This window comes from Aythya marila (genome assembly GCF_965140915.1).
Source record: "Aythya marila genome assembly, chromosome: 10".
In the NCBI taxonomy this organism is placed as follows: Eukaryota; Metazoa; Chordata; class Aves; order Anseriformes; family Anatidae; genus Aythya; species Aythya marila.
In genome coordinates this window covers 634,914-656,895 of record NC_139051.1, presented here as the reverse complement: position 1 = coordinate 656,895, position 21,982 = coordinate 634,914, and the positions used below count along the sequence as shown (strand labels likewise).

Genomic DNA, 21,982 nt, shown 5'->3' with positions numbered 1-21,982 from the left:
GAGGGGCTGCAGGGAGACTGCAGAGAACCACAGGGCTGCCTTCCAGAAATGCAGCTCAGCTATTCCTCGGACAGGAGAGGGCTGAAGCTCCTGGGAGAGGACCAAGCTGGACAGTTACGGCTTTATCCATCGCCAGGAGTTTCGTAACCAGATGTCCCCAGGACGCTTGTTTCTGCCTGCCGGTGCAGCAGAGCCCCGTGCCACACACCCCCAGCTGTGAGCTGCAGAGATGCATCCCAGCGCAGGAGGGATGCGGGACACAGGCAGGAGGAACAGAGGGGAAAACCTGCTGAGATGGGCACCCCACCACAAACACCTCCCGTGGCGAGCAGCCCGCGCTAACGCTGCCGGCCAAGGGCACGAGAGCTGCCACAGGACAAGCTCTGTCAGAGAAGCTGTGAAGCTGTGCTGCCACACAAATTAAAGAATAAGAGGAAAATCCTCATTGTCTGAGCTATAATCAAACACACCCAGAACCCGGATCATTTACCAGGTTCCCTTTTGCCTCTGGCAGTATGAAGCCATCTCCCCAAACCCCATCGGGCTGTGCCTCGTGGTACAGGGCTCCCTGTTCGGGGCTGCCATGTCAGGGACACCTTTTCCAGCTCTGCAGTGTCCACAGGAATTACTTTGAACCACGGCAGAAAGGCACAAAAAGTGACTCTGCATCAGCACATCAGCACTGATAAACTTGAAGTGAAATATGAAAACTCGGCCGGTGCCACAAGCAGCTCCAGCCGAAGAAGTCATCTCGCTCTTTCTGCCCATCTGAGGAGACAACCCTCAGCTCGGATCATGTCACAGAGTTGTACTTGGTTCAGCCTGTGCTAAAACAAGCAGTAACAGCAAAACAGGACAACAACTGCTTGCAGATACACGAACACGGTCTGCCTGTCCTCATCCAGTCTTTTAAAGCAGCTGAAACCACGTATGGAGCAACGGGGCTCCTGCAGGAATGATCGAATGCTCACAACCCACTAGTTACCCTGCCTGCTTAACTCCTCATGTGATGAGTTGAAAATGTGGGTGGTTAAGGACTGGTACAGCTCTGCCTCCATAAGCCAGCAAGCTACACAGAAAGCTAGCTCCTGGGGAAATGGGGTGAACCCAGGGCAAAACCTAGCCATAGCCCCGGGAGTGTCTCCCAAGGGCAGTTTTAGCACAAACTCCTGCCCAACCATCCTGGGGCAGCGCACAGAAAGGGAAGGAGCCCAGGCGATGCAGCCTGCCCAGCTCAGCCCTGCCCGAGGAGCCCCAGGGCAGCTGTCCCCAGCAGGGCACGGGGCCAGGACCCAGCAGAGGAAACACCAGGGCCAGGTGACTGCAGGCCTGCCCCCCAAACGGGGCTGCACAGGTTTCTCAGCGCCCCTCCAAACCTGCCCCGGTCGTTCTGCTCCCTGGAAAATGATTGCTGCTCGCCTGGGAACAAATGCCAGGAGAAAATACCTGCCACTGGCACGGGGTGGGAGCTTCCAGAGCCTCCGAAAGTGAGCTGCTACAGAGGAAAATCACTGAATGCCGCAGGATCTGAGGAGACAGAGCTCAAGGTAATGTCAGATGCTTGTGGAAAAAAAAAAAAAGAAAGGCAATGTGAAATCTTTCCTTTACTTTGAATGCAGGGCTCATGCTGAAGCTGGCAGCTATCGGCACTGCCAGCACTCGGCTGCAGAGGACAGGCAGGGCAGCCAGCTCACTCGCACGGAGCAGCCCTTGCAGTCTGGCGGTTAGCGCTGAGCCTGGTGCTCCACACGCTGGTGCCCAGAGAGGGAAAGGCAGAGCACGGACTTTCACACAACTCTCAGGGAAACACACAAAGGGCAGGGAAGAAAAAAAAAGACAGACTTCAAACTCCTGCTCCCAGCTCCAGAACAAACGGCATCTTCTCACCCCTCTCATCCCCTTTGATGGAAAATAAATTAGAAGCACAAATAATAATCCTTAGTGCTTCTGCAGTGCCTTTCATCTAGAGAGCTCAAAGCCCTTCATATATTAATTCGTTAAGTCTCATAACACCCCTGCAAGGGCTGGAAATATTACAGTGTTCAACCAAGAACCAAGTGAGACCCAGGAGGTTAAGCAGGCTGGCTCTGGTCAGAGTGCCCCGAACACGGCCAAAGCCAGCGCGGCCCCGAGGCGAGGCACAGCACGGCCGCTGCAGCACACAGCACACGGTGCCTCTGAGGGGCAGGGAAATGGGGAGGTGTGCCCAAGGGCAGGAGGAGAGCTGGTGAGAAGCAGGGCACTGAACGTGGGCCTTGAGCCCCACGCTAGCGGGACGCTAAATCTCTGCTGGCAGGCAAAACGTGAGGGTGTTGGTATAAGGCCAAAGTGGTAGAAAAAATGAAATGCTTTCTAAGTGACCAGTTCATCCATCTCTTCCTCACAGTTAAAGATATTTAACCTGCCTGTTGCAGAGCATGAAACCATGTTTTACCAGGGTAACATTTGCCCTTGGCCTCGATAACACCGGGTACCACACCTGAAAGCATCCCCAGGCCCTAGGAGCGCCCTCCGGGAGCACCCAGCGCTGCTGCTGTCCTCGGCCACCTCCGTGGGGAGCAGCTCCTGGCCAGGCATCAAAAACGCAGAGAGAAACAGCCACAGCTCTGCAGCCACTGCGCTGAGACCACCTGCATTACACAGGCACCCTGCTCAGCCCGTGATGATGAACGGCTGCACAGAAACCCCCCGTGCCGTTCTGCCACAGCCCACGGCCAGGTCCTGAGCCGGGTGAGCGTGGCCCCAGCGCAAGCCGTGGCCGGGCCTGCCATCAGCAGCAGTTACTGTAAATCTGCCAAAGGAGCGGTCGTGGTGCATCGAGCTCAGCGCTTTGCCTGAGGCGGCCACGGAGACATAAACCCCCTGCACATCCCATTCATCCTCAGCCAAATCTGAAGGGTGTACGTGTAGGGGTGGGGGCAGGGGGAGCGCGGGATCCTTCCCGACACAGTCATCAACTCACACCCTGAAGCGTGAGATTTGATTACTTCTAATCAAAGGTTCCTTAACTGCAAATATTACCGAGCCCGACGTTATGTAGGCCTTTTCAGAACCGAGCTATAGTTAATTAACTCTCTGCTCCCTGGAGTGGGTTTCTTTCTGAAGGATCTTTAACCCACATTTTATTTTGCTCCTTAATCTCTCTATAGCAACCCCTCTTCTGTGTGCGTTTTCTTTTGTGCGTGTGCTGTTTCGTTTCTTTTTCCAAGATGAACTCATTGGCAAATTAATCTTTTAAAGGACATTAAAACCTCGAGGCTATTCTTCCGAGCTACTGGGAAAAGCAGCAGCAAAAAGCATGGGGAGGGAATTCTTTCTTCCACAGGAATGTTGTTGCTTTTTTGTATAAACTACAAGGTCCAGCGAACCTTGCTCACTGCCTCCAGGCAGTAAAATTTACAGCCCGCGCGATACTTCTAAGCCATCAAACAATCAGCACCAGGGCTTAATTAATTTAGCAAGCCAATTTCAACGTCCACAGTGTCCGCATGAGGAAGAAGTTGTTGCTAGGTGCAAAGGTCTGCACAAAATGCAGATTTGCCATGCTATTAAAGCCAGGACAGACAAAACGTACGAGATCTGTGTTGGCTGGATTCTGCTAGTGTAATGCAGTGCTCTAAGAACAGCTTAGAAAAAACCCATTGTTATCAGAGTGCCGTGATTTACGGTTTCCCCACCAAACGGGTAGCTCTGGTAGCTATTATTAATACCCTGCGTACAGAATTAGACTGTAAGTTTACTAAAGCAGGGTACTAGTGTACGAACAAAAGACGTCAAACTCCTGAAAGAAAATCCAGCAAGCACACCTCTTCCCCTCCTCTTCATCCACACAAGCCCTGTTTTGAAAGGGATCACACATCCCTACCCATTTATTCTCTTACAACACGTAAAGCCCTTAACGAACCAGTTATTTCCGATTTCCTCACCTGCTTCCACTGACACCCCCCCGCCCTGGCTGGGCAACCCACGCCCCAGCAATGCTGCCCGGGGCTGTCTGTGAGGCCAGGCGTGCCTTAAAGCTCGCAGGTCACCTCTGCAACCACAACAGCTGAGATTTTTGTTCTCAACTGACTCACGGCGCCACGGGAAATCAGGCACAGCGAGCCCTGCAGCCCCGGCACGTGCCCTGGGATGCCCACGTGTGTCACCGAGTGTCACCGCCACTTGCTGCAGCCTCCCAGAGCACGGCCCTGGCGCTGTGCGGCCGCCTGGCACCACTGCCTCCCCGGGCACAGCTCGCTGCCACGACGCTTAGTGAGGGCACTTCCTAAAAACACGTTTTGTTTGTGCTCTAAGGACAGCGCAGGCGGCACTTCTGTACCTCTGTGCAACTGGAAGGCTCTTCATGCTGGAAATACGGCTTCAAGCACCCCGCAGAAGAGCCCTGCCACCCGTACACGCCAGTTCCTGCTGTTGGAGCCAGCGGAGGCGCGTGCGGCCCCCAGGCAGGGGAGCACTGCCCAGCAGAGCTGCTGGGCTGCAGGCACAGGCACCCCAGCAGTTAGCTGGTGATGGAAACGACAAGAAGGAGAGCTGCAAGAGATGCCTAGAATTACATCCTAACGAAATGGCACCTGGCCTCAGCACCCCGAGCACCCCTTCTCCCCAGCAGGAGCCAGGTGCCCCGCAGCCAGCCCTGCTGCCTCCCACCCCGTCACTCACACGGGGACAGCAGCATAACCCTACCCTGCAGCCCCCAACAGTAGCTGGAGACATACAGTCCCCTTCATTTCCCTCGACTCTCTCTTTTCAGCACACAGATATTTTCTGTTCCTTTTTCTGGCCCCTGCTTTGCTGTGATGTAAGTGACGCTCACTGCAGACTCCTGGCGTAACAATTCTGACATTTCTGTTTCCTCTCTGGGCTAAAGAGCACCTGAGATGACAATGCCATCAACTAACCTTCCTAGTGTCCAAAAGATTTGGCAGTAATATTAAATTCCTAAGAATTCCTTTCCTTTACTTGCTTGTTTGCCTCAGCTACGGCAAACACCCCAGCACACAGGGAGGCACGCTGCATTTCCCAGTGATTTAACAGAGCCCGAGCCAGTGTGGTGGTCAGCTCGTACTCACACCGATCCTCTCGTTGTGCCTCCTAAACCCAGCGTTATCTTTTGTGCGAACACTTCAAAATATTTTACAGCTATTTCACACGGAGCTCCAGAGAGATGGTAACAGCTTTATCTCTGCTTTACACACGCGACCACAGAGATTACCTCGGTCACACAGTTAATGGCAGAAATGAGGGACGAACCGGGTGTTTGGATATAAACACGCTTCTGCCAAGGGAAGAGGCGAGCAGTGCACTTTGAGTGCAAGTCTCATTTGAGCTGTCTCCGTATTCCTTTTCTCCTTTCTAAAGGAGGAAACAAAAAGGCCACTGGAGACAGAAGGAGACAGACACGCCCTGTGCCACTTCACGGTTCCTCTGATCGAGTTTTACATTTCTCATTAAAAGCGAAGCCCTGGGAGGACTCTCTGCTCTCCCGGAGCAGCTGGGACCTCGTTTTTCACCAGAGCAGGAGATTAGCAGAAAGGCTTTGTTATAAAAGTCACTATTCTGCGGTGATGTTGAGGGCAGAAGAAATGTCAAGGCTGTGCCTAATAGATGACACCAAGCCATCTGGGATTTGGGGAAAACGCTGCTAAATTAGCTGCTCCAGTGTTCTGACGGTTCAGATTTGCGTACAAATCAAAAAACTGCACATGGCAATTTGTGCTTGATGTGAAGGGTGTGCGAGAGCCCCATCACCCCCCTGTGTCCCCGAACAACAGCCCCTTACATCGTTAATCATCCCTCTCGGCGAGGCAGCGTGGAGGAGCTGGGAGAATGAGCACAACCGCAACGCGCCCACCCGGCCAGGGTCCCATTAAAGCACGGCCAGCCAGACTGCAAGCTGAAACAAAACAGTGTTCCTCCTCTGCAGCACCAGCACCATCACTCTCCTGCTCCAGCCTCACTCCTACCATCAGGCGAGCCCAGCGCCGGGGCTCAGCCCTGCCAGCGCCGCTCTGCTGGCTCTGAGTCCCTGAAGGGACCCCTGGAGCACGGAACAAAAGCCATGTGCAGGCTCCAGTGGAAGTGTCAGCACAAGGGAATAAAGTGTGGAGGAGTGATATAAACAGCCAGAACTAGACTGGAACTCTTCAGTTCTCCAGGAAATCTAAGTTTCAAAAACTACACAAAAATAAAATTAAAAAAAAGAAGAAAATGAAGGAGGGAAGGGTGTGTGTGGGGAGGGAGAGAAAATACACAACAAGAAACGGAAACCCCATGAATAAATCAAGGTGTTATCACACCTCGCTGTTCAACTGCTTCCATGACTGAGTTGTTCAGTGTATTTTATAAGATGGCTGAACACATCTTAAATAAAGAGAATAAGGACATACTAAGAATAGATTTTGTTAAATCTATTTAAAATCTTAAAATCTTGATATTCCTCAGGGGTTTTGCTTCAGACTTATTTTAATTAATGATTGAAAGAATAAATAAACGTCAGTTGGTTAGGAAAAAAAATAAACACTCCAGCACATTTTTAAATTATACATTTAGGTAATGATGAAGCCAGAAGGCGAACCCGGTACTTATAGATTAGTAATTTATGTGCTCACTGAAGCAACTTCAGAAGGAAGAAACTGCGTAGTGCAATCTACACCACCATGAAGACACCTATCAAAGGAGGAGATGGAAAAGCCTGCTCTTGAATCATTTAAAGGCAGCTTGTAGGAGTCACTGATAAACACACAGGTTCAATTCCTGCCATCACTACAAAACTTGCTTCCAGGAGTCGCTGCCTTGAGGCTACGTTGTGCAGGGAACACTTTGGATTCAACTCAGCAAGCGCCACCCCTAGCCAAGGAAGCACTTCCACCTCTGCTTAACTGCCAGCACACCTGGCTGCCACCACAGCTGAAGAGGGCTGAGCACCTATTCAAACTGGTAAAAACTGCAGATATGTGTAACAGGAAGATTTTTTCTTCTGTTTTCAACAACAAAACTGAAAATGTATGCGATTCCACGAGAGCATCTGTTGGAAATGCAGACTAATCAACGTGCTAGGTGGAAACCTCAGGATCACCTGCCCCATGGCAAATTCTACTCCCAAGGCTCTGGACTTGGAAAAGCTGCAGCTGCAGGAAATCCTACCCAGTGAGAGCCAGAGATAAGAAGCTGTCACTTTAACGTGAAGGAAAGCACTGTTTCTGCACGGTCCCAAAGCAAGAACCAATACAATATACACTGACAACCAGACCGCAACATGCTTGTGATACGACATGAAAGATGAAGAAAACATCCAGTTTCTAGTTTGTAACTGTATGTTATAGGTGCCTGAACCACAGAGTTGGATCCAAACCTGGACTCCTTGCTTATGCTCTCACAAAGGTGTTGCCATGTATGCTGGCTCATACCATGCAGTTATAACAAAAAAACTCCATCTTTTTTTTTTTCCAGACACTGATGACAGAAGGTTCTACGGAGCACAAATAAAAATCAATTACTTTGTTGTGTGATCATGTGGCCACCACAAAATTCAGAGAAGGCTGACCCATATAATGGCAGCTCCAGTTCTACCCATATATGCCTATGTCAGCTGAGGGGGAAGTCAAATGCATGCGTGTAACTGCAAGGGAAAAAAACAGGGGAAAAAATCCAAGTTTACAGCACGTTATCAGGCCTCAATTAAGCATATTTTAAAGCCTCGACAAATCCCCCTTCATTACCATCATGTATGAGTGAAAGCGTGTTTAAGTGCGAGTGCATTTAAGAACCAAACCGTGCCTAAGACTTAGCTCTGCACTTGTCAGGAGAAAAAAAGAGTAGGATGCACACAGAGGGAGGAAGCACTTACATCGATGAGGTCGGAGACATCGTGGATGTAGTATTTACTGACAGCTGCGTTGGTGGCTGCCAGGTTCAGCAGGTAGTCATTCCTGGCTTTTGTACACTTCAACTTGTTTTCAGAATATTTGGCTTGTCTCTGAAAAAGCAAAACGGAGCGTTAGAGCATAAATAGGATGCTCCTTACACAGCTTCTCTTCCTGCAGGGCCCCACAGCATCCCAGAGCCTGGGTGTGACATGTTAATTAATAACATTTGATATCAGTGTGATAACAGACACCCTTGCCAGGCTGGAGGAGAGCACATCTGAGCACGGACACAACCAGCCAATGCACAGTAAGGGCATTCTGCTCAGCCATACCCCGTGCACCCGAAGCACAGCTGTTCTGCCTTATCTGTACGGTCGTGGAGGTTTTGGCATCAATCAAAATTAGAGGGCCAAATTTTCCTCCCAGATATGCTGACATGCATCTGGACTAAATCCAGATTTATGCAGCTGTATCAAAGTGGAATCCAGCCCAGAGGCCCAAGCTACAGAATTTAGAACAGGGCCCAGAATTCGAGACTCTGTACAATAGCAGATGTGCTTGGATCTGGGGCATTTGTTCAGAAAGATCACTAGTCTGAAGGTTTAGCACAGATTAACCCTTCACGGAGGCTTGCTGGGGGACAAAATCCCAGTGCTGGGTCAGCACGCATGAGAATGCTTCCCAGCTGAGGAAGCTTTGCTCCTTCTCAGAAATTAACACAGGAATTAAACAGTTTTGGAGATTCCAACCTCCAGGAGGATTTGCTGAAGCTGCAGTGCTGTTCTGTGCAATGAAACAGGCCGGAGCCAAACTCCCCCCACTGCAGAGGGAGCCCTGCAGACAGCCCATGCCTGGCTCCTGCTCACCCACCTTCTCCTTCATCTTCTCAATCTTCTTGACGGAGCTCCGCCGCTGCGGCCTGTCCTCGTGCCGCAGCAGATTCACGCTGATGTCCCCTGACTTGTTGAACTGCTTTTCCTCCTGCTTCTCGGCCTCCTTCAGCTTGCTCTCAGCACTGATGCTTTCTGCATGGTACATGTGGTAGGTCTTCATCACCTGAGGAAACGAGACTTTGTGAGTCACCTCCTCTGTGACCAGGAGATGCATCAATGCAGCAGGTGAGGACAACAGCCACGGGCAGCATGGAGCACTGCCTCTGCTCTGCCAGGGCTGTCCGAGGCCACTTTGGCATTAAGGAACAACAAGGTGAGGAGAAAACTATCACAGAGCCACCTCATCACTATTCTGTAGCAGGTGTAAGAACTACCAGACCCCGCTCAGTCCCTGCTGCAGGAACAGCCTAAAACAGGACTCCAGCACACGCCTGCACTCAGCGAGCACTGCTCACCTTCCTGTGGGGAAATGAGAAATCACCTCCAGTGCCCTGCAGTGATCATTTTAGAGCTGGCAAGAGGAATGCATCTGCTCTTCTCCCTTTATGCCTGTAGTCACATTGTCCCCTTGTATCATCTCCCTTCAGGATCCGGATGCCTTAGTTCACATTGCCCTGACAAGGCCCGAGATGCCCGACTTCTCGCTGAAGATCGGTCTCATTCTGAGTGCCTGGGCGCTGGCAGCCATGGGACTGGGGCTGGTACAGGTGTGGATGCCAGGGCTGGACGAAGCAGAGGTGCAGGGCAGCCCACGGCAGCAGCCCCCTGCCCTTCCACAACCCCAGCTGTTACTGGTGCTGCTGCTTCCTCGCTGGGGCACGGCACGGCTCTGCCTCCTGCCCAGCGCAGGGGAGCTGCGGCACGGCTGCTGTGAGGGCTCTGCCAGGTACGTACAGCACTGCTGCAGAGAACAGGATCGGGCACATAAAGGTCTTAGCACAGCCCTGCTGGCCCACACAGCAGGGTGGGGGCCGTTGCCAGCAGGTCCGACCCAGCAATGGCACTGTGATAGGGTTTGAGCCACTGCAGGCACCCTGTCCCTCTCCCCACAGCATCACTTGGCTTCATCTCACAGAATTCCCCTGGAATGGCCCAAGATTAAACACAACTTCAGATCAACGAGGTTTGTGAACATTTCACCCCACACGTTAGTCACCATGCTGAGGAGGGCATCAGCGGGGAGCAAGACCACCAGGCAGTTACCAACCAATGGCACCCCGCTGAGAGGTTTAGGGAATGATCCAAAGCCCCTCTCCAAGGGACAGCCAGCGCCAGTCAGACACCCCCCCGACACGGACAGTATCCCAGGGCACTGACGTTACCCCTGCAAACAAGCAGCTAGCAATGCAAAAATAATTAAAGCCTCCAACTGGGGTTGCTAGAACTGCTTAAGGAAGATGGCTGCAAATGGGACTGGAACCAAAATAACTTCTCTTGCCACGAGGTTTAAGGACAGATTGTAACCCCACAGGCAAACATCCTGATTCCTTCCCCTTTCTGCACCATTACACACAGGCTCTAACAACATCAAATTATTCAAACTACCACAGAACTGTATCCTTCATTCTGTCGTTACCGATTACCACAATGCCAGCAGGACCCAGATTTAGCGCTGAAGGCAACCAAGCGCTGCAGGAAGCCCCACGGTGGCTGCCGACGGGGGGGCCGGGTCTCTGCCCGTGCCCCCAGAGCTGCACGCAGCGTCCTTGCACCGTGCCCTCTGATGAGCTTTTCCACCTCAGCGTTTCTCCTTCTCTGACTGGAGCAGGACAGCGCCGATCCCTTGCAGGAGAGGTGCTGTCACACCGCAAGGAAAGCGGCCGTGCCTGTCCCGCGGGCAGGGGGCACAGCGGCTGGAGGGGAGCGAAGGCACGGCGTGGTCACATCACACCCCGTGCTGGCTGGCCAAAGGCAGAGCTGAACATAAAGGACGCCCTCCTCGCTCAGCAAACGCTCCCCTCAGATGTCGGCTGAGTGTCAGCACCGCAAGGCAAACATTTCCCTGGGCTCCAGAAGCGCGGCCCAGCACCGAGCCCAGCACCGCGCGGCAACACCACGAGTGCCAGAGCAGCCTTGAAGGGTCAGAGACCCCCGAGTTAAGAAGGAGCACGATCCCACAAATGCCGAGCAACTTCACGCAACCCTGGGTGAGGAAAACAGAGTTCTCCTCGGCTGCGGCTGGCAGCGTGAGCTGCGGTGCGTTCAGCCTGAAGCATCGGATCGCCTCTCCCACCAACCACCGACATCAGCTCCGAATGAGCTCCACATGCTGCACCACGGACTGCACAAACGAGCCAGCTCCTGTAGGCAACTGCGAGGGATAGCAAGCAAAGGCTTGTGCCTGATTTCTGAGATGGTCAGTGTCAAAATCGTGCAAATGTGAGCCACAGATTTCAAGCTGCAGTTTTGGCAGTGAACATCACAGCACGCATCAAACAGGCACTTTCTGGGTTCTTCCTAAGGAGAAGGACCGAAGGGCTTCCCTGAGACCTCCTTATCGTCTGCCACCGCCTTTTGGTGCAAATCTCGTAGGAAAGTGAAATAGAGGAAATAGAGAAGCCCTGCACTCCAGCACAGCCTGGCAGTAACGAGGAAGGTTCCTCCAGCACCCAGAAGGCGACACAACAGCAAAGCCCAGCGGTTGGGTGATGGACCAATTTGCACAATTTCTGTGAAATCTCAAGGTTACGACCCAGTTCCCTAACAAGAAAAGCCGAATTACTCCTCCAGCTGCCTGCGCTCACCCCAGGCCCCCGCAGCCCCGACCTTTGCGCTGTCACAGCCCACCCCCGGCTGCCCCAACGGGACCGGCTCTTTGTGATGGCCAGAGGAGCTCCAAAGGGTTCTCCTTCCTCCCGCCTGCCCCTGAAGGAGCACCACGGGAGCCACAGGTACAGCTTCCCCGAAGGTCTCTGTAACGAGGTGCGAAGGACTGAACAGGGCCGGCAGCTAACCCGCTGTCCTCACAGCTCGGCGCTCACACGGCTGAAACGACTCCTGGAACAGCTCGCTGCCAGCCACGCTCCTCCTCTGCTGCCATGTGGCGCAGCTTGTGCTTGGAAATGCAGGGGCTATTTCTGATTGTTTTAATATCTGCCCTGATTCTGAATGAGGTCTGCCCACACTGCAGCAATCAGCCCTTTGATCCGCAATTCCCCGATGCCTTCCCAGCGCCTGGAACAAAGTGGCGCTGCCCCTGTCCTGTGCTATTGTCTCATAAAGCAAAACTGCCACAGCTGCGTCCCCGGGATCTGCTCTGCAAATAAGTTAATTAGCTGCAGTGAAAGGAGAAAAATGTGTTCCAATGTTCATTAGTTATTTAACAACACAAGTTGTTTTCCAATATTAATAACAAGTTCTGAATAAAGGCCACCGCCAAAACACCAGCCATACACGGCGCTGCGTGCTGCCTGCAGCTGGGGCTGCTTCATCCTCCCACACAGCTCATCATTAGGTCCTGACCCACAACTGCGCTCAGACGGAGGCTGCCTGACCCCTGCTGAGCACAGGCTCGGGCCCTGCTGAGGTCAAGGGGCCCCAGAGGGCGGAGGTGAGCACAGCCCCGGGCCCGTCCCCTCTTTGTTCTACGAGAGGGGCGCATCCGTCAGACCGACAGGCACCCACTGCCATCCTCCCTGCCCGCGATGCAGCCAAACCACTCTTCTAAGAAAGAAAAACGAGGCCTTTTCAGTGGGTTTCTGTGGTGCACCACTGTATTTCTGCTGTGTGAGCCGGTCAGTGAGTTCTGTAGCACGACCCTTGCAGAAAATACCTGCTCAGCAGGGCGGCACGGCAATACAATTCATTTCACACTTATTAATCCCCTTCCGTATCTCCTCCTGACACAGGATCACCCCAGTCCGTATCACAGACACCAACCTGAGCGTGCCGCCTTCAGCCAGAGCCTGCCTGCACTGTGGCTAGCCCCACACATCAAAGGGCACGTCGGCACTGCCATACATCAGAGCGCACAGCATTACACAGCGCTTACAGGAAACACCACTAGAACGTTGCTGTGGGGCCATTCTTTTTCCTTGCCCTAATTTTGGCCTGAATTCTTCAAAGACAAATGCTTACAATGGGGAAAGCGGCCCGTGAGCAGCATACAACATCAGACCATGCAGACTCTAACCTGACAACCTATCTGCAGGAGTCTATAAAAAAGAATCAAATTAATGAAACCGGCTTTAATTCAGAGCTTATTTCTGTACAAAACTGCTCACAGGTACTCCTATTTCAGAATGACAGTCATCTACCTCCTATTTAATTAAAATCGGGGTGGTTTGGGGGGTTTATGTCTTGCTGCAGAGAGAGTCTGCAGGGTGACTTGCATCAAAACAGCAACGAGGCTGAACTAAAATGAATTGAGTTATTTTGGTTTAAGTTTGAAACTGAATGCCTCAGAAGCCTATAAAAAAATATATTATTTCTACACTCTGCAGAGAGTTCCCCTCTCAAAGCCCGAGAAAGCAGCCTGTCCAGGGCACAAACTACAGATACATGGTTCGGCCACAGGCGAGATACATGGAAATGGTTTCCTGGTGTGGCCGACAGATGAATGACATTTGACAAGAATGAGCTTTGCACCTGTGAGCCAGTTGTCCTTATTCTGCACCTGGTTTTGTCAGGAGTCACAGTTACTGAACGTGCAGCTCCTGGGAACACAACATGCTGTGAGGGACCTGCCAGCAGCAGTCCAGCCCCAAAGACGTCCCAAAACGACACAACCACAGTGGGCCAACCTGCAAGCCAGGCATGCAGTCAGGCCTCTTCCACCGGGTATCTCCGGGACAAAAACCATGGACTGGAGGAGAGCTGGTCTGTACTGCAGAGATTTTTGCCTGCTTTTGTTCACATCTCACTGTGAGTTTTCACTTGTCTCTCCCCACACTGTTTCCCAGCAGGATGGCAGACACCAGAGGGCTTGCTGCCATTCAGCAGGTGACTGTCCCCCTCTGCTCTGCCCTCAGGAGGCCCCACCTGGAGTACTGCACCCAGCATATGAGAGGGCTCTTCATTACTGGGAGGGTGCTGGGGCACTGGGACAGGCTGCCCAGAGGGGCTGTGCAGTCTCCTTCTCTGGAGATGTCCAAAACCCGCCTGGCTGCCACCCTGCACAACGTGCTCCAGGTGATCCTGCTTGGCAGGGGGCTTGGACCAGATGATCCTCAGAGGTCCCTTCCAACCTCAGCCATTCTGTGTTTCTGTGACATAATTACCCCGTTATCTTAGCAGCAAGGTCAGCTCAAAAGAAGCACAAAGCTCTTCCACCCATTCAAACGCATTCTGCTCTGCACGCGGAAGCAAAGCAGTAAATGGAGTGAAAATTCAGTTCCCCTGAAGATGAGTTTTGCCACAGACCCAAGAGGACCAAAATTACACTTTCTGCTTTTCCTTGCAGTTCCCTTTTCCTGCAGCTGAGCCCCCAGCTCACTGCTGATCCTCAGACTGACTGCACTGTGTGCTTCCAGTCATGCTCCTGTCCCACATGTGGGTTCTGAGTACACCGGTCCACGTGCACCAAGGTCAGCCCAACCCCTGTTATTCGTTGTTTGTTTTGCACCTGTCATGCTGCTGCAATTAATCTGGATTAGTCACTAGCACTAACACACCTTGTGACATCCACCAACCAACCACCCAACCCTCTTGCAAGCTTTTTAATCCAACCTGGCTGTCCACCCCCACTGCGGGACTCACAAAAGCCGAGTTCTCCCACAACCAGTGCAGGAAAAAAACTATTAAGAGGAAGATTTGTGGCAGAAATATCAAGTAATGTCACTCATGGTCTGTTGTTTAGGCCTATTTTTCAAAAAATGGAATAAAATCATTGTTTAGGAGTAACCCTACTACAGTGTCATTTCTGTGCCAGTAACAGTTACAGCTGAAGAAAGCCATGTATCATCTCAACTTTCCTGTATAAGACAGATGTTACATTGCTTCATTAAACTTAAACCACAAATAAAATAAAACAAAATCCTATGAGGCAAGAGACAGAAGCAACACAAAGATTTTTACTATGAAAACCTACTTGAAGAGCGATGTCCTGTAACAGCAGGGTTTCACCTGGAGGCACAGACTGCGTTGCCACCAAGGCGCTCAGAGCAAGGGGATGAGGGGGAGCACATGCTAGTTAGGAGTTCTGTGAATTCAGCAGCAGAGGGTGTGTTCAGCCAGCACCCACAGGCTACCAGACTCATGAGCAGGTCAAGTTTCAGCCACAAATTAGCACTGACAACCCAGAGCACAACTCACGAGCCATTAGCACCTGGCAGAAAGCACCAAGCAAGCGAAAACTGAAAGGGGCAACTCTGTGAAGAAGGCAGGGCAGGTGAGAACACTGCAGACACCAGGGATCGTCCTGGATCATGCCCAAGACATCTCTGTTTGTGCTCAGGTGGCACAGTTAGATGGCAGGATCCACTGCCTGATGAAGACATGGAAGCTCTTCCCTGCAGGACAGCTGGGAATTTCTTCCCTGCTTCCATCAAAACCAGCCAAGAGTAAAATGTTTCTAGCAAGCGTGTTGTACTGCGTGATGGCACGAGGGTGAGAGAGACTCCTAAGGTAACTAATGCTTAACAGACATTTTGTTCTCACAAACCAGTCTCCTGGGCCCCCCTCGCTGCACAGGTTAGCCGTGAGCAGGATGAGTTCATCACTTACCGTGTAAAGCTCGTTGGTGACTTTCAAGAGCTCTTCATGCATCTGTAAGCCGATTTCCTTGCTCTGGAAGACAAAAAGAGCAAAGGTTGAGACTCTTATGCTCACAACATGCATTTGGGGAAGGAAAACACTTTTGGAGCAGGCAGTAAGACTCCAGGACTGCCAACCATTCCGTGCACCTCTCTCCATCCCGATCCCCCAGCACAGTTCCCAAGCACCACCCCGCTGTGCCAGCCCGACCCCACGGGCCCTCACCCCGCTGAGGAGCTCCCTGGCCCCACGCAGCTCGGGCGCTCTGCGACGAGCCCACGGCCCCAGCACCCCGCGGCCCAGAGGACTTCACATGAGGGGCACCAGAACAAACTGCGGAGGCAGGCAGAAGGCACACAGAGGGGGAACGGGAACCACACAAACGTGCGGCTCAGGCGGGGAGGCAGCAAGGTCACAGACTTCTCCTGACAAGCTGGGCAGAGGCGTGCGGGAGGCTCGGAGCACTGGCAGGGCGCTGGTGCGGCACCGCGGCACCTCGGGGCACCTCAGGGCACCTCATAGCACCTCGGGGCACCTCGGGGCACCAGCAGCAGGCAGACAGCCCGTGAACGCTGCCAGGCTGGCCGGCAGGAAGCAGAGAATTGTTTTCCCCCAACTTTCACAAACCGAGGGCGAAGCCGATCCCTGTGCAGCGAGCAGGGTTTGTTCCAAGCCCCGCCAGCTCCTGCGTCCAAGAGAATCCTGGTAATCCCCAGCAAATGCGTTCACACCCATCCCACAGAGAACAAAAACACAGCAACATATTTATGCCGCCACTATCTAGCTGCATTTTTCACATTGCTTTCATGCCTGTAGGGTTTTTCTTTCCTTCTTTCAGTTTACAATGCAGTGGGTGGACCTTGGCAGCACAGCTGGGCTCTGGTAATGCCTGCCTTAAATGCCTCCTGCCCCTCCGAGACCTGCCCTCTCCTGGCTCCCCTGCCAGACACACGACTTGCCTGCTCCTTGCCCTGCACTGGAGTTAACTAAACTATGCACATTTTAATTACAGACATTTTTTTTTTAATGAAACAGCCCTGCAGCACGAGAAATGCCCCAGGGGCCTTATTTACGACACTTCACAAATCCTGTCTAATATCCTTCCTGCTCCAGAAGCTGAAAAGACAGCATCAATAGGGCTGCCAACCCACATCTGGGCTGTTTTTTCCATTTCTAAACATTAAAACCAAAATACAGATGGCCTCCTCTTCCAATCTGCCTGTGACAGTGAAGTTTAGAAATAAACCAGCATTTTGATTTCCTTTAATTTCCTACAAACCCTTTACAAAATAAAACGCAGAATTACCAACAGGAATACACGCAGCACAGCAAGCCCTCGTGCTATTTGAATTGCTGCATTTTCACTTCTGGTCCGCGTTTGTCCACGCATCGCCCAGCCTGGGCTTCCGAGCCCAGTGCAGAACCTCACACACGGTGTCATTTATTTCTCCTGCCAGCACACAGGGATGAAGCAGGAATTACCAGCAATCTTGGTTTTCCCTTCCATTGGCAAAATTTATCTCCAGTCCACAATCAGCCCCCGTGTGGCTCTAGCACGTGCCCTCTCCTCCCTTCTGGTGACCAGTTTCACGCAGACTGGCAGCATGCACAGAAGCAGAGCCTTGTCTCCTGCCAGAGGAGTGTGTTCCCACCTGCCTTTGCCCACTTCCCAACAAAAGCTGTGCTCCTGAGCGTGGTTACGTGGCTGCTGCATTCTCCTGGCAGAGCCGGCTGCGTTAGCACTGGACGGACTCTCCTGTATAATAAATCATACCATAAACACCCGTGGGCACGCTAATCACTTCAGTTCAGTCTCCAGCCACCCAGCACCACCTGCCAATCCAGCTTGCTGTGATAGGTTTATTAAGGACACCTGCTGCTGGACTTGCAATTTCCCACCACCTCTGGTATTTCAGAGTGAAGATTATCAGGGCTTCCCAGCCTGAATATTTCCTTTTCCTTTCACCTCGGCCATGACCTAACCTCCCTCTTCTATTTGTCTTCAGTAGCTCATTTTCACTGCTCTGACCAGAGCAGCCCAAAGGCTGTCTCAGGCAGGACACGGTTACGAAATGCCCACGCCACGGTTATATAATGAAGTTTCCAATTTCCCAACTGCGACAGCCAAAGTTCAGCAGGCTCAGGATAAAGCTGACTGCGAGGTTGGCATCCTCCTCCCCCCGCCCCCTTCTCTGTGGAAATCCCTTCGCCTCCCTGCGCTTCCCCCTCGCTCCCTGCAGGACGGAGCAGCCCCCGGTGCCCCCGTCCCGCAGCCAGGCAGGGGGCAGCTGCTGCTCGCTGAAGCTTGGCTGCGGGTCAGGCCAGCTCCTCCTCAGCACTCAGGATGCTGCTGCAGATGTGCATGCACTGCCTTCCTGCCCTCCCTCCTAATTATACCCCACATCTCTCCGTGGAACTTGCTTGGCTAGGAAACGCTAATTGGAACTGGAAGATGTGTTTAAACTAAGTATAGATCCCCACCAAAACACCAAACAAAGTTAGAAAAAATAGTTCCTTTCAGATTTCTCTCAGCTAAGCTCAAACATCTTTGTGCATGGTCTGCTTGGCTTGTTGGGTGGGTGATGGCCCAGAGGCCTGGCCAACCCACACACAGTACAAGTTTAATCCTAGACTATTAAAAGTTAGCATTTAATGCAGAGAGGGAAGTGAGGAAGCTAAGGATTAAAAGCGCTCTGCATTCGGTGAATTATGCAGTAATTATAGTTTATCTGTGAATTAGTGTCAGAGCACTTGGAAGAGTCAGAGGACCGATGCATGCTGCTCCCATTCACACTCCCGTGAGGTGCCAAGAAGATGCCAATTAGCAGGAGGTGCTAAGTACCCCCAGCCATCTGGAAACCTCATCTGCTAGGAAACCCCAGCCCCTCTCCCCTGCCACCAAACCCAGCATTCACCGCCTCGTCTCCAGGATCTCTCTGGTGGCTCGCTCACAAGCAGCAGCGCTGCTGGAGGCGTGCAGCACCCCGGGCAGGGGGCACCTCCAGGACGGGGCTTGTTCAGTCAGGGGCTGTAGAGAGCGGGCTCTCGGACCCCAAAGACCCCACGGCTGTAAGGGATCAGAGCAGTCACATCTAACCCTTCCGCTGACCCCCCTGCACAAACCTAAGCCCCCAGGGCCTGAACAAGCCCTTCCCCAAGCCGGAGGACAGGCCTGTGGGCAGAGCCAGGGCCCAGAGGCAGCTGCAGCTTCTGCCTCTGCCCCAGCTTTCCTGTGCGACCGGGGGAAGTCCACGAAGCTGTAATTTTCAAACCTAATTTTGGACTCTTAAATAGAGCAACAAAACTGGCTCAGCTGGCGTTCACATGAGTCACGTTGCCACTGAGGGACCACAGGTGTGTACATGCACTACGTTTCAGGGCCTGTTTGCTTACAGACACTGCAAACCAGCCTCTGGAAGCTGCCGATGGGGACCACAGGGACCTGCGGCACTGCCAGAAGCCTCCCAGCAGAGCAGCACCCAGCCTCGTCCCGACCTCCGGCAGGTAGAAGCTGACAGCCTCACCTCTCCTCCTAGCTTGCTGCCCGCCCTCTTTGTAACAGGCAGATTGCGTTTGTATATTCACGAGACAAAGCCAGAACATCCTGCAGCACACTCAAACCCCCTGGCACCATTCACCAAGCCCAAACTCCAACCTAGCTGTTTGCTTCATGCCTGCCATTCCCACTAAAAACACGGCTGCTTAGCGGAACAGCCTCCTTCAGTTAGCAGGTCTGTTAAAATCCCTGCTGCTGCAGACACGGGGACAGGAAGAAGCACCATGAGCACGGACAACAAAGAACACTTGGTTAAAGAAGAAGAAAAGCTCTCCCTTCCAGACAGACACCGCTTCTTCATTAAATCCCCATCCGGGGCACGGCACTACGGGACATAATGAAATCCACTGTCACGGCACGTAATTAAACCTCTCGCTGGGGAATGCCGCGGCACAGTTATTTCGGACAGAGCAATGCTGTCTGCAGTGTGAGTTCTGTCCTGTGCCGGGAAGCAGCAGCCGCAGGGGGAGGCAGAGGGGGGGACGCCTGCCCGGCCCCGCAGCACATCCCGTGCCCAGGGCTCGCCAGGAGGAGTGCTGCAAGGCCTCGAGGGGACACGATGCAGCCCAGCGAGGAGCTCAGTCGGATCTCTGCAGTTCTGTGCCTTGGCACCTCCATTTATCGCCTGCCTATTGCTATGCTAATATTTGCCTTAATCATCTCCTCCTGCCCCAGCAGCGCAGCTCGGACTGGAAGCTCCAAGGACGTTTGCCCAAGTGAGCTGCCACTCGCTACGCTTCAGTTTGCAGGGGTTCAGCTGCATGACATGGGCTCGAAGAATGAGCCAAACCTAAATAAAATTAAAATAATAATAAAAGCTATTTCTACATATCAGGACCACCTTACTAACAACTTAAACACATCTATGCTTTAAAGCCACAACACGGGATATATACTGCCTGCAGTGCCCATGGACAAAGTGGGTCCATTGATTTCAGCGATGAACCCTGATTTACCAGCATGACATCTGGTTTTATAATTTCTCTTTGACTCTGTATAAAAATGCTCAGGGAGGAGCACTTTCAAACTCTGGCTGCAGACAAACACTCATGTTCCACCCCACCAAACCTCATCAAAACCCTAAAGCTCATCACTGTCCTGAAAAACCAGCCCTTGCTGAGTCCTCTGCAGACTTCTCCAGCTTGCAGTCTAACTTGATCCCCCAGGGGCTGTAGTCTTCTTTTCTTTTTTTTCCCCTCTATTTCACAACACTCTGTGATATTAAAAAGAAACGAACAATGAGAGGAGGGGTTGCATTTTTCCCTACAAGGCTTCCTCCTCACTTTCAAAGCTAACCAAGTTGTCACTCACTAAGCCAAGAAGGAAGTGGAGAGCATGGCAGGGACGCAGCGGGCAGACTCCCTGCTGCCAGCACCACCAGCCCGAGCTGAACCTCCGCAGAAGAAACCCGCAGCCCTCGGTTCATCCAGCACCAGGGCAGCGAGCTCCTCTCAGCGTTGGAGGGAACGCAGCTTCCCTTCTGGGCAAAGCCACTACTGCTGCAACTCGGGGGTGGCCCTGCAGCCACACGACCTGCACGGCTGGCCAGCCACAGCCACAGCCTGCAAGAGCGGATTTACCAGTGATGTCCCAGTGATGTCCCAGTGATGTACCAGTGATCCGAGCACTGTAAGCCACCACCTTCTCCTCTGGTGTTTGATAATCACCTTACACATTCTTACACCAGCGGCGGCCAGCACTGCCAGCAGTGACCTGAGCTGAAGTGAGCTCAGCCCTGCAGACACCTGGCTGCGCCAGCCCCCGCTCACACGCTGCAAACCCAACCCCAGCACCTCATACTTCTTCCTCTCCTGGATTTGGGTCACCCCAGAAGGCTTTCTGGCTCTCACCACGAAACGCGCGTCCAGCCGATGAATGGCGAACACCAGGACGAGGGGAAGGGAAGGGAGCAAACGCTGCAGGTCACGGGGAGGGCACAACACTTGAGTGGAGCTGCACAAAACACAGAGCCCCCATTTAGTAACGAACGGCCCACACCAGCACTGAGCAGAGTGGGGGAAGTCACGGGGAGAAGCATCGCAGCGCTCAGCACCTTTGTTGGCAAATTACCGCTGCGATGATCGATTGCTTCTCAATTACGCCCGTCCTCAAAGCCCAGAGAGTACGGAGCTGCTGCTTTGCTGCCATTGTTTACATTGACATAATGGAAGCACAATGCACAAAACCTGCCCGTCCCTCCACGTTCCCGCAGCATGTCACAGCCCATTAATAAATTCTAGATGGGAGGAATTTAGAGTGACATCTCTGGAAAAAAATGTTACCCTAATTTACCATCAAAAAGCAATCTGCGACCAAACCAAACAGCTGAACCACGATGCGGATGCCTTTAACCCTTCTGGTGTTGGTTTATTTGCCTGCCAGCCCTGTGTGGCACGGTCTCCCCAGGAGGAGTGCTTGAGGAGCTTTGGCCATTATACTCAAAGGCAGAGTGGGTAAAATACTGAAAGACGCCTGCTCTGAGCAATCTAACACCAGCTGCAAGGCTGGACTGCGTATCTAAAACAACCTTTTATCAGGATGCTCTGATTTCCACACACGTTTCTCACCAAGCACTGCTGCAAAGTGCTGCCCGATGCCACTTTGGGCACAGTGTGCAATAGGTTAAAAAAATAACCTGCGTATCCCCAAAAACGGCAACCTTCCTACCCACATCAAGGGCAAACGATGACACAAAATAGGCCTTTTCAGTGATTTAGCTGATCATTATTCCTGGGGACATGTGAGTCCTGCTACAATTCAAGCCTCAAGGGACAAATGCCAGTGAAATCACAGATCCCCACAACCCAACTGCAAAGCCTCCCTTTGATTAAAACAGGGGCTGGCTTGTGCAGGCTGCAGATGAAGCCGGTGCTACTTCACCTCACTTGGCAGAGGATGGGGGAGGGATGAAAAAGGAGCAACAACTTCCATGCAATGTAAGTGTTGTGTCTTAAAAGTTAAAATCCAAAAAG

At 52.4% G+C, this 21,982-nt stretch overlaps 1 protein-coding gene across 2 annotated transcripts in view; it reads right to left on the bottom strand.

Annotated features, from left to right (window-relative positions):
• The window catches only part of SRGAP3 (SLIT-ROBO Rho GTPase activating protein 3), a 94,417-nt gene that overhangs the window by 24,419 nt on the left and 48,016 nt on the right, over positions 1–21,982 (bottom strand). For both annotated transcript variants that reach the window (XM_082768351.1, XM_082768352.1), the window contains exons 4-6: positions 15,425–15,487; positions 8,739–8,924; positions 7,850–7,978 (exon numbers count right to left, since the gene is read on the bottom strand). In XM_082768351.1, the coding sequence (XP_082624477.1) occupies positions 7,850–7,978; positions 8,739–8,924; positions 15,425–15,487 (378 nt within the window). The remainder of the gene's footprint in view (positions 1–7,849; positions 7,979–8,738; positions 8,925–15,424; positions 15,488–21,982) is intronic.